The sequence below is a fragment of the Myotis yumanensis genome, unplaced genomic scaffold (genome assembly GCF_028538775.1).
Source record: "Myotis yumanensis isolate MYYU_CA2020_CCGP unplaced genomic scaffold, mMyoYum1.0.hap1 SCAF_13, whole genome shotgun sequence".
Lineage (NCBI taxonomy): Eukaryota > Metazoa > Chordata > Mammalia > Chiroptera > Vespertilionidae > Myotis > Myotis yumanensis.
This window is the reverse complement of record NW_027223764.1, coordinates 29,232,765-29,245,506: the sequence shown is the minus strand read 5'-3', so window position 1 is coordinate 29,245,506 and position 12,742 is coordinate 29,232,765. Positions and strand designations below refer to the sequence as shown.

The following is a 12,742-nucleotide window of genomic DNA, read 5'->3' as shown; positions in this document are numbered from 1 at the left end:
ATCAGCACATAACATTGCCAGATGAAAAAGTTTGAGGCGTGAAAATCTATTTGAAAAGCAAGCTCCTCTCTAACAAGAGCAAAAGTCGAGTAAATGAGGAATGTGACCATAGAGCAACGGGGCTGATGTTTCCTTGTGATTTGTTGAGTCAAGCTTCATATTTTAGTCACACCTTAGAAATTAAGAGGCTTGCCTAGATGTCTCTACTTTAATTAGTAAATCATATATAAAAAGAGAGCTGAATTCTTTTCCTAAAAATATTATTATAAATAAAATGTGGCTTTCTGAAAGACAGTTTAAAAACAGATAGTGCTGAATGAATTAAGTCCATTCTTCAAAATAAGAAACATGGGCAGAAAATATGGGATATGCCAAAAAGCAGGAAAGAAAGCAGTACAGATGACTTAAAAGGCATTGTGAACAGGACATGTCTGACATTAAACTAGTTACAATTGGTTATTCTTAACGTATTTATGAAATAGCCTGAATAGCTTAAGAGCAGAATTCCCATGGGCATAGACGCTTACTTTAAGCTTCTTAACAAATTGAACAAATACTTAAGTATGTACCAGAATTATGTTCCTATCTCTAGAAATTGGCAATAAACCATGTAGCAATACTCCTGCATCAGAGTTCATTTAAGTTGACATCAATGATAAGAAATGCTAAGAAGTCTCTGAAGGCTATGTCATTATGCAAAATGAGATGAACATATCTGGCAGTAAGTGGTAAAGACCGTGAGCATTGGATTCTAGTGTAATAGTAATCAGTTAAAAGGCTAATCCACATAGAGCAGTGAAGAAAATCTGCGTATTATGAGTATCCCATGGTGAGTTTTGGGAAATGCAAGATTATATAAGATGACATCACTTCTGAGGTTAAGGACATGTGCCTTTTGCCCTAATGACCCATTATGTGTGGATTTTTTCATTGTATCTAAAGTTTTGCGCACATTAATTCCTGAGGTTATGGCCTTCATTAGTCTAGAACATCCCTGTAAAAGTAAAATATAATACCTTTGAGAAGAAAATTAGGCTGAACTACTGTTGACTATCTCTCCTTGATGGAGATGATGCATAAGTATATAGGTACTCAGACACACACAACCACAAAACACACACACACACACACACATTCTTTTTGAATTGCATTATTTTTTTGAATGTCCACATTGAACCTTCCCTAATTATGTCTTTAGTTGCTTGTGCCACCTCAGATATTTTTAAGTGAATTTTCCGGAAGTTTTACATTATCTGCTTGGCATTTAATTGTCCAGCTTGAAGTGGTCTCAGTGTCTATGAATAACTTTCAATATTGCAAAAAATTCCTACATTGCATTTCATAAAATATCTCACTGGTAACTTGAAGGTTCACAACCCTGTAGGACTCCACAAAGTTGCAATGTTGTGTTTGTTTGTTTGTTTGATTGTCAACTAAAACAGCAATTTTATTCTCCATAGTGTTTAAAAAATATTTAAGAAACTATAACAGTCACAAACTCGGTCTCTAGGAAATTCTGTCCTTTATATACCGCTTCATTCAGAGAGGGGGTTAGACACATACAACTATGTCAATAAACTCACTAGACACTACACTCTTCATGGCAAGGGGCTCTTTCCTCCCTCTGTCCTGTTCAATGTCCCTCCATCCCACGTGCAGAGCTATTCATGTGTAACACTGTTAATAAATCTTCACTTGCTAGATGAACACAACTAATGGTTCTTTACAAATAAATCTAGGACTACATGAACTGGCCAGATTCAGAAAAGCAAGAGGTTTCTCTGGGCCCTAACTTGATTTTTACTCCTAGAACTAAAAATGCTTAGATCCTCAGAGGCTCCCTCAGAAGGCAGAAGTCAAGTCAGATGTAGTATTACTAAAATACCTCCGTGTTAAGGGAGACATAATACAAATTTAGTGAAACACGCTGTGGCTCAAAAACTTTCGTGTCTAATCTTTAAGTAAATAACATCTTACTGCCTGTCAGAGTCAGAAGTCCCAATTGTAGCTCAACTGGACAAATAGCAAAAATAGCGCTGGATCGAATATACTGTCATGGAAGGGGATTTCTCCGGTCCCCTGGTGGCAACAGTAACTGTTTACTACGCAGTCGCAGGGAGTTCCTAACATACTGTACTGGCGTCTGATATCAGGGGCTCCTCCATGTCAGCAGAGAGGTAGAACTTAATCTCTGTGCTCAGATAGGCTTCTTTCCCACAGGGGTGAAATGCAGCAATACATTAACCAGGATGAATTTACAAAATTTTTTGTTGCAATGTCACTTTTAAATTTTATTTCAAACAAAAGCATGATAGAGCATGCTTTCATTTGCTTTATATCACATGCATGCAATGTGTTTAATGTATAAACTTGTATCCAAATGTCTTCATCACCTTCATGAAAACTTAGCTGTATATGTGTGTGAAATAAATTGTATAAAATATTCAAACCATATTACCAAATAAGGTTAGATATGTATAAGTGCTCGAAACTCGAGAATCACAGAATTACTACTTTAACAGCATTTACTTGACTTTTTTTTAAAGCAGTAGTAAGGATTACTCAATATACATATACATATATATATATAATTTCTCTTTATATATACTTAAACTTACATTTTAATTATTGTGATTATGGATAGAGAACATAATTAAAATAGTAAGCACTGCTCAGAACTGTGGAAGCAAATAAAGACCATAGAATATCAGCTGGATAAGAAGCACTTTGTGACTCCTCATCATGTAAATGTCTTCACATTTCACTTCCTCTAAGGTGGTTTTCTAAAAAGTAAATTTGTATTCATTGTCTTTTTAGTTTATTGACTACCTAATATAGCCCACTTTGCAAACTCCCGATGTGCTGATGTAAAATTCTTTGGTACCAAGTTAGGAACCATAGCAATTAAAGAGGAGAGAGGAAAAGAGAGAAATCTTATTACAGAGAAGTAGAGAAGGAAGAGACAGGCTTTCAAAGGCATTCACAGAACAATGACCTACCAGTTCTACTCGTCCGAAACCTCCAACGCCAAGGGTGTCGATGATGTTGAAATCAGACAGCTTCAGGTTGGCGAAGAAAGCAGCCTCGGCTTCGTATCTGGATTTTTTGATGCGAAAAAATGGAAATCTCTTAGAGGTGCAAACACGAGTACCACGCACAACTGTAGTGGAATGACAAGACTGTGGAACAGGCTTTACCTGCTTACATTCCATCTTGCTTTTAGAGTCTGTGTTTTCTCACACTCATACTGTTTTGGTCCCACTGGTGCAGCAAAACATAGATTTGCACTTGTGTTTGTTTTATTTTTCAAAGGAGAAAAATACACAGTACCCACTGCATGCCCGTCCTGTGACTGATAAATCCAGTTATCAAAGCAATGTTACATCTTGGTCTTTTTCTCCGCGTCTTCTTGTGAGCACGGATTGTCTGAGTTGTTCTTTTGTGGTTCTGTTTGGGATTTTTTGGATTTGCTTGGTTTTGGTTTTGCTGTTCAGATTTTGGAAGGCAGTTTCTCATTAGTTTCCCTTATCCACAGGCTGGCAGTGGCTCCTATAAATATTTGCTAAAAGCAGCAAGATCATTGAGGTCTCTGAAGTGAAATCCCAGCCAGGTCTTACGAAAACAGATCCGAAAAGCTGAGGGCTGATGTGCAAAGGCCTGCAATGGATGGTCTCAGCAGCATATTCGCATTCCTAAAAAGTGTCTTCCCTTCGTTTATGTTTACCCACTGACTCTCAGCTGGTAATCCCAGAGCCTTTATGTGTGCAAGTTTCTTATATGAGTGATGGGAAGAGCATGGACGGGGCTCCCAAGGTCTAACGATGCACACATGCAAATCTGACACATGTGAGTGTGTCAGATGCAAAATAAGCATCTCCTGATGAGACAAGTGAATATGAGCTGCTTAAAATATCTCCTTGTTAAAGGCCTTACTATTTTTAGAAAGGGCAGGAAGGCAAAACGATGAAGATGATCCTCCCACTCATGAAAGTCAGGTCAGGGAGTGATCCAGCTGTCCCGAAAATAAAGTATTTGAATAGCTATGTGTAACCCATGACCTTCAGCCAGGCGGTACCTGATTCAGTATTGCACCATAGATAGACACGATGAACTCGCTAGAGATAAAGATACTGACACAGCTTGTTTATGCCAGTTTTTGGATAGAACCATCCACGGGCATGTCTGGAGTGAAGCTGCAGAACATTTTACCGATTCCATTATAACTAAGCACAAATTTAGACTCTCCACTTGGGAGAAACGTGAAACAGCTTTCTAGGTGAGCTTTCAACATTCTCCAGTTTACAACTACAGTTCTAGTTTTTAGTAAGTCAATTCTTGATAGATCATGAGAAGGTAAAAAAAGCATTGTTTTTCATTATTGGCTAATTATGTGAAATCAACTCCCTCTAACACAGCCTTATAAACAAGACTACCGGTCAATCCTAATGGTATTTGTAGACATCTCTCAATACACAATCAAGAGATCAACATAGTAATTCAGGAGATTGTTTACTAGAATGGAACACAGGCAGCAAATGTGCATTTCTAGCATGCCAACTGCATCACTACTTTTGGAAAATTAAAACTCCATCCCATTTAAAGGGCCAATGGCAGAGTTCACTCCAACAGGTGTTTAGAAAGGACATCTGTTGGGATCAGAACCCATGATAGTTTGTATGTGGTCCAGCATTTGTTAATGGTCTAGAAAATCAATGAGATCATTTTTAATAATATCCTATGCATTTGCTGGATTTAGAATCTCAGCTATTAAGAGGATAAACTCAGACTACTTTGATACTAATATATATCTTAGTATATATACTAATATATATATATATATATATATATATATATATATATATATATATATATAAATGTTATTACTTATAGCTCCCAAATTCTTACATCTGGGATCTGTGAAATTAGGATGGACAGATCTCTACTTAAGTGAACTTCAGCCTTGTGTTGCACATCAGAACTACCTGAGCATATTTTAGAAATCACTTAATTTGGGTCTGACCGCAGACCAAATGTATCAGAAATCTCCAGAAGCAGCACTCCAATGCCTGTATTATTTTAAAAAGTCCACCAGGTGATTCTGATGTACACTATGGGTTGAGTACCATAGTTCGACTCCACGGAAGACCTTTAGGAGGTTCCAGAAACCATAGAAAAATTTGGGGGGTGAGTTAAAATGGTCCAGGGTAAACAGTCACTGCCTGATGAGTCTGGGGGAAATGCATTCATGCCAAGAGTGTTGGGACTCTTTTAACTTGGTCTTGGCTCCTGACCTTCTGGGTCTAGACCCATAAGAATGAACAATAATTCTATAATGGTTAACATAGCTATAAATAAGAACAAGATAGGTATAGAATGCAAAAGTTATAAGGTGATTACTTTGTGTTCACATTTTTACAGCAAAATCCTCTTGCCTATTTGTTTATATTCACTATCTGATTACTGACCGTATTTTTTAACCAGTAGGATGAAGTCTCCTGTTAAATAGTACACATTTTCTCTGAAGCAATTAAAATCCACTTAAATATCTACTGCCCTATACACTGGAAGCACCAATTACAGTTAAATAAAAATATTTCATAGGTTTTAATGAGAAGAGATCACTAACATTGTAATCATATGGCTCATCTTTGTTAATTAATTTGCTAATATGAGCAGGTGAATTTTTTTAAAATACTACCTAGTTGGGTGATTTTATCTAGTGGCTGGTGATATGCAATTTGAAAGGGCCTTGTGATAATTGTGGTCTTGATCTTCTATCCTGTTCCTATTTGCTTCAGATCCTGATTCTTGGGGAAGTCAAACACTATAGGAATGCTACCAGATCAGTTTCTCTTTTCCAGTCAGGGAGATATTGTTGTTGAATATGTCATATGCATTTATTTTTTTCGCATTTAAATTACTCTTTAGGGACAAGAGTCACATCTTCTTCACAAAGACTCTGTACACTTTTCCTTTCTGAATTACTAACTTTTTTTTAACATGGAAATCACCATCTGAAAGAAACTTTGTAAAAAAAACTGAACTTTGGATGATTTAGCTTCTTCAGGTATCTAACCACTTTTGCACATAACTTGGAGGGATATTTTCAGTTTCTTTTATCTCAGAAATTATTTGTAGATAATTTCAATCCATCAATTTTATCCTACCTTCTTTAGAAGTGATAAAAGTTTGAGTGGGGAAGGAGACTAAAGTAAGTAAGTGGCCATTGTTTCATAAAACAAACTTATTTTGCCTGAGGAGGTAAACATGGAACCAAAGTTCCTACTTACTACTGTAGGGTACCAGGCCCAAGAAATTAGTCCAAGCTTCATGCAATTCTAAAATCCACCTGTGCAAAAGTATTTACAGAAGGGACCATTGCCAAGTGCTAAGGAAAATACATCAGTAACAAATACATTTCCTGTTGTTTTGGTTGCTTAAATTCTACCAAGGAGCATAAAACATATTTTCTAATGGTTTGAGATAGTGATGTTAATGTTTTATTTAGCCCATGGTGATAGGTATGGATCCTCTTCCCAGAAAAATGTAAATATTGATATACCTTTCTGCATATAACACCAAAAAGCTTACAAACTCCTAAAATAGGTTAATAACATACAAATAACTAAACCAGAGAATAAGTGTGCTGAGTGCAGAGGACAGAGATAACATATTGTTTCTGAAACATACTAGGAGTAGTCACCTGGGGCTATGGTTATTAGAATCCACAGACAATCACTAATTCATACAGGGTACTCTTTAAATAGTAAAACACTGATTTTTTCTTTTAACAACTGCTAAAGAGGAACAAAGGTGCCTAGAATTCACTTCTTTTTTTATTTCTGCCTGTACAACAATGAGGTTCCACAAGTTATGAAAATGTAAATGTGTAGGTGTACAAATGATGACACCAAGACATAGTCTAGTAACCAAAAAACAGTACTGGAATAATCTCAACCTCTAAAATTACATATCTGTACAGTATTATATTCACTTTTTTTAGGAAACAAACAAAAACCAGTAGGCTTTATTTTTTTCTATCTCTTGCCATATCATCAGCTTCCACAAATCCAAGGAGTAGAAATCATGTGTCCTTTGTTATTCACAATTGCCTTTCCAGTGTTTCCATGCCTTCATGAATCAATTCTGTCATTTCTAAATAACAGAATTGGGTTTTAGGCCTTATGACTGACCATTATTATGAAGTCAACATCTCTAGCTATATGATGGAAACCAAATATGATGATTCAACCCAGTCCAAAATGTATGAAGCTGAAAACTTTATCTTTGCCTTGATATTATAATAACAGAAATCACTCAGCATTTTTTAACCAAGCAGACAGTATTATGTGCATTTTTAAAGTAAAGGCCAAGGACCCAAAGGAACATAACAATAGTTCCAGATGGGTTGCAAAAGCCAATGATTAAGAGCCAATGGAACAAAAGGCTAATGTGTCCCTGTTTGCTTTAGCTCAGCTCATCTACAATCCAAATTAGCTTCAGAAGTCTACTCTAAGAGTTTCCAAGGAAAACCAAAAAATCACTAGCATTTCTCAATCCACATGCAAATCAGTTACCAAGGTCTTTGCCTGGGCTCATGTGCTCTAGGATGTATTTTTATGTCCTACTGATTTTAGTTTTGGGGGCAATCTACAAAAGTAAAATGTTTTGATAAATACCCATGGCCTCTCATCTATGACTAAGTTACTTATTCTATTACTATAATAGGTAAGTTAGGTTCAATCAGACAGTCTCTACTCTGGACTTTAAAATAATTCAAGAGTACTACACAGCATACAGACAGAAGCTCATGACTTGTCCTGGCTCTTGTCAATGATTTTGTACTTCCAAGTCCTGTTTTCTTCAACATTTACACCTTTGTAGTAGAAATATCGACAAACATACACTCAAGTAAATAAGTGTAGATCAGGGGTCCTCAAACTTTTTAAACAGGGGGTCAGTTCACTGTCCCTCAGACCGTTGGAGGGCCGGACTATAGTTTAAAAAAAAACTATGAACAAATTCCTATGCACACAGCGGCGGCAAAAACACCCGGCGGGCCAGATAAATGTTTTCGGCGGGCCGCATGTGTCCCGCGGGCCGTACTTTGAGGACCCCTGGTGTAGATAGTTTGAGTCAGAATCCTGGTTTACTTAACTATTCACATAAATGCCTAGAAATTTTCTTTCACTTTTTTTTGTCTAAGAGCACTGCAATTTATAAATAAAAATCTAGAGAAACCATTAAAAAGGGGTATGAACTTACACCTGAGACTAATAAATAGTGTATGTCAACTGAAAAAAGAAGTAAAAAGTGGATAAAATCTTTCAGGAAGTGAGCCTTAAACACAATGTGTGTGTGTGTGTGTGAGTGTGTGTTTATATATATATATATATATATACATATATATATATATATATATATATATATGGTTTATGATATCTGCAAGATATAATGCTTGCCATCTATTGAATAAGCACTTAATGTGGACACAGGATTTTATGCAATAACAGTTCCTGATTTAATATAAGTTAATGCATGGAGTAATTTGTAGGTCTGGTAAAGTGAATTAAAAATTAAGCAAGAAAAGTAACTAGAGAGAGAAAGAGAAAGTAGGATTGGGAATTGGGCCAATGATACTTATTTGCATATTTAGCACAGATGTGAATTGGGCTTAAATTACAGGAACTATACCTCATTGTGCCACTTTAACTTGTATGTGTGAAAATAGTAAGTGCATGTCCTATTCTCCTGATTATCAAATGTTTGGAATTAAATAAACTTAGTCGTTAAGAAAAAAAATGGACAGTCCTTAAATCTATAATCAAGTCATCTCTTATTAATTGAATTGCTTTATAAAAAGTCTCATTGATACCTAAACTTTTAAAGTGGAATCTTTTGACTGCTTTGGGAAACAGTGAACACTTTAGAGTTTAAGGTTTGTATAAAGAGTTATTTCCTGTTGAAGGAATCATGCTTTAACAAAAGTCCATATTACTATAAGGTTAAAATAATTCCTTTAAATATAAGCAATCCTATTCCTAAAATTCTCAACAAAAAGAGATGATTTCTAATTTATTTATAGCTCATGCGGGTAAAGTAACTAGTATAGTCACTATTCTTTTAGTAGTGGTGGTGAAAACTTGAGGAAATACATTTTGAAAGTAACTTAATGTATATAAAGTATTTCATTATGTCCATTTTCTCCAGAAAGTTTAATCTGTTCTTCAAGGAGTTTGAGATAATATTAGTTTTGCAACCACTATTTCCAAAATTGTGGTCAGCAGCTCAGACATTTTCTTGGCCATTCTAGTTGAGAAATAGCTCTAGTTATTTTTCAAATATATTCCCTGGAGGAGATACAGCCAACAGAAATACAAAGGAAATTTGCATTTCTCATATCTGCTACATAATAGGAATGATAGTGATGCAAATACTATGCACTTAGAAAGCACCTTTCTCCCAAGGACTTAAAGGTGCTCTCATCTAATTTAACTGCCCTGATTCTCAGTGAAGATGGGATAACAAATACTTTTACTTCTTAGCAACTGGGTAGACCAATTGCTAGCAAGGGATTAGTTTCAGTAATTAAACACCAGGAGAATTAAGACTAGAAACCGTGGGCATCTTCACATCATAGCATATTTACACTTGTTATAAAATATTCAATTTCCTTTTAAACAAGATAGTAGAAAATCACAAACTTTAGGCATGCTTTTATCTCAAAGTACTAAGATGCTAACATAGTTCAAAGTCTAGGTCAATCCCATGAGGAGCTAATTTAATTCAACTTTTACATTTTTAAAATAAAATAATTAAGTGCAGGATGGTAAGTGATTTAGCCAGTCACAAAGACTTAGGCATAAGGGTCTTGGGGTTTTGACATATTAAACCATTTACTATCCGATTCTGTCTTTGTAAGTTTTTTTTTTAAAACACTATTCCAATATTTGAAAAACAAGGGCAAATGTAAAAGTTATAAAACATATTTGAAAAATATATTTGGAAAATATATTACTTTATTACACATCTCAGTCAAGAATGTGACTCCTGAAGCTAAGCACTCTTGCCTCTGATGGGGCATGTGTATCTGTATGCTCCAGTTAAATAAAAGGACCCCAAATAAAAGTACATGGTGCTTATACAAAATGGAATACTACGCAGCCATAGGAAGGCTGAAATGCTGCCATTGTGACAACAGGGATGGATCTTGATAGTATCATCCTAAGCAAAATAAGGCAGATGGAAAAGAACAAGAACAATATGAGTTCACTCATATATCAGAAACAGAACAGAAAGAAACAAATGAACAAACAAAACAAACTCATAGACACAGATGACAGGTTACCAGGGGAAGGATGGTGGTGGGAGGATGAAGAGAGGAAAGGGGTCAAATATATGGTAAAGGAAGGAGACTAGCCTTTGGGTAGTGAGCACACAATGCAATATACAGGGGATGTGTCACAGAATTGCACACTTGAAACTTACATAATGTTATTAAGCAATGTCACCCCAATAAATTTAATAAAAATTAAAAAGCTGGCAAGTCTATGCCTCCTCCCAAAAATGCATTGACGCTCAAGAGGTTATTTTTTTCCAAAAATTCAAACATCAGAGCAGCATTTGTAAAAGATGAGTGAGCATATGCTACCCATTCATTGTCAGCTTGCAATGCAGTGTCCAATATGCCTTTTTAGTTATTCAGTTTTTAGATAGTTTCCACATAGTTTGAGATCAACTTTTTCTTTTTCTGAAATAAAGGCTTAACTAAATATGTATCGCCATGGAAATAAAACTGGTAAGAAAGGAATTAAAGATTGGTTTCCCTACTGGTGTTCTTTTACTTTAACAGAACCATTGGCCCATAATAAAAGGTTCATTCATTCAGCTATTATTTTTGCTTCAGAGAATATAGACACTTGCAAATATAGATGGAAACAAAAAACCTGCAGTCCCCAACCACATTTATGCCACAATAGATATCTCCTTCATATAAATGAATAGGCATCGGAGGTTAGGGGTCTAAGAAAGTTTTCTTCCTTCTCAGTGCAGAGCACTTTCCTTCTCCTTCCTCCCTACCTCTCAGCATCTCCACCTGAGTCTTTTGCTTGTGATTGTAGACTAGGGGGGTCCAGACTGGCACGGCATAGCTTCCCAGGACCAGGGAGGTGAGGTTAAGGGGGAAAAAAAGGCTGGTGAAAATGACTCCTCCTGACTTCACTGCTCCCATACCTCCAGCCTATGGGTAGCAACCCTCTGTCTCATCTATTGTCTGATTCCACTGCAGAGAAAATAGTTATCACCACAGAGCTCTCATTCAATTTCAATGTTCCCACATCCTACATTTTTAATGAAGGGCTGGGCAAAGACAGCCCAAGTTTTCCTCTCAAATATAAACATCTCTTTTCTACCCAAAGACTGAGAAATCTTTTCCTTTTTATAGGTCATTTTTTATATGGCGTTAAAATACTGAAATAAGGGACATTTAATTTTAATTAAACCTTAAAGTTAGCCTTAATTGTAATCTTAGTCAAAGGGATCAGTTAGAAAATTGAACAGAAGGATCAGGCAGGACTCAAATGAACACTAGGGGTCAACTTTTAATTCTGGACTCAGAACCTTTACTGTGTATTCCCATTGTATGTTTCTCTATCTCTGAAGGATTCTGCATGAAGTTCAGGGACAGGTAGCTTGGGGATGTGGATATGGTCAGAGTGGGCCAAAAAAGAATGAAAGGATAATAAAATGCAGTGTGTGACAGGAAGGAAACGAGAACTTAGAAGCCACCCTCCCAGACCAATAGGAATATAATAAAGTGATCAGGGAGTTGGCCCAGAACCAACCTGAGCAAGACATTCACTTTTCCTGTAAACCAGTGGTTCTCAACCTTCTGGCCCTTTAAATACAGTTCCTCATGTTGTGACCCTACCATAAAATTATTCTTGTTGCTACTTCATAACTGTAATGTTGCTACTGTTATGAATCATAATGTAAATATCTGATACGCAGGATGGTCTTAGGCAACCCCTGTGAAAGGGTCGTTTGACCACCAAAGGGGTTGAGAACCGCTGCTGTAAACCGAAAGGTTTATACTAGATATGTCTATGAAGCTCACTGCAGCTTGATCATTCCAGGATTCCAAGCGTCTTGAGAGATATACACCTTGCAGAAAGTCCTGGTACCTACAGTTTATCTTTTTCCTGCATTGTAATTCTCTTCCCCATCCTGTCCTCTAATCCTTGACCCTAACACCTTTATTTCAGGAAATACTACTAAAGGCTTTCATTTAAGAAGGTCTGCTCTCAGCTTCTGGTATGCAAAGGAGGCAGGCAGGAAACCCCAATTCATTGGCCAAGACAGCTGTTGGGAAGATAAGTCTTATTGTCCAAAACAGAACTGCAAATGCATTTCACTACAGACTGTAATAGACCAGAAGTTCCCGCTCATCCAGAATTCATATCAGAATTATGGGTTGAGTTAAACACAGACCTGATAAAAAAATCTTGCAATTTGGGGCCAGCAATCACTATTTTAAAATAAGGTTCAAAGCTCTAAATTATCAAAGTTTGAAAGAACTATTAGTGTTAATTTGATATGTATGTGACAGACACCCGATTCATATTATACAAGTATCACAGGAAAATGTGTCCCAAGTTCCAAACAGTTCTTCTCACATGAACTTTAAGAATACCATTTAACGTTTAAATGGGGAAAACCAGTATATATTTTTCTTAGTAGAGAA

General features: G+C 36.2%; 1 protein-coding gene across 3 annotated transcripts in view; it reads right to left on the bottom strand.

Annotated features, from left to right (window-relative positions):
• PRKG1 (protein kinase cGMP-dependent 1) overlaps positions 1-12,742 on the bottom strand; it is a 1,083,951-nt gene that overhangs the window by 34,252 nt on the left and 1,036,957 nt on the right. For 2 of the 3 annotated variants that reach the window (XM_070432782.1, XM_070432781.1), the window contains exon 10: positions 3,000-3,096. In XM_070432782.1, the coding sequence (XP_070288883.1) occupies positions 3,000-3,096 (97 nt within the window). Of the gene's footprint in view, positions 1-2,999; positions 3,097-3,197; positions 3,352-12,742 lie in introns of those variants that run through there. The other variant, XM_070432783.1, reaches the window with a different exon arrangement.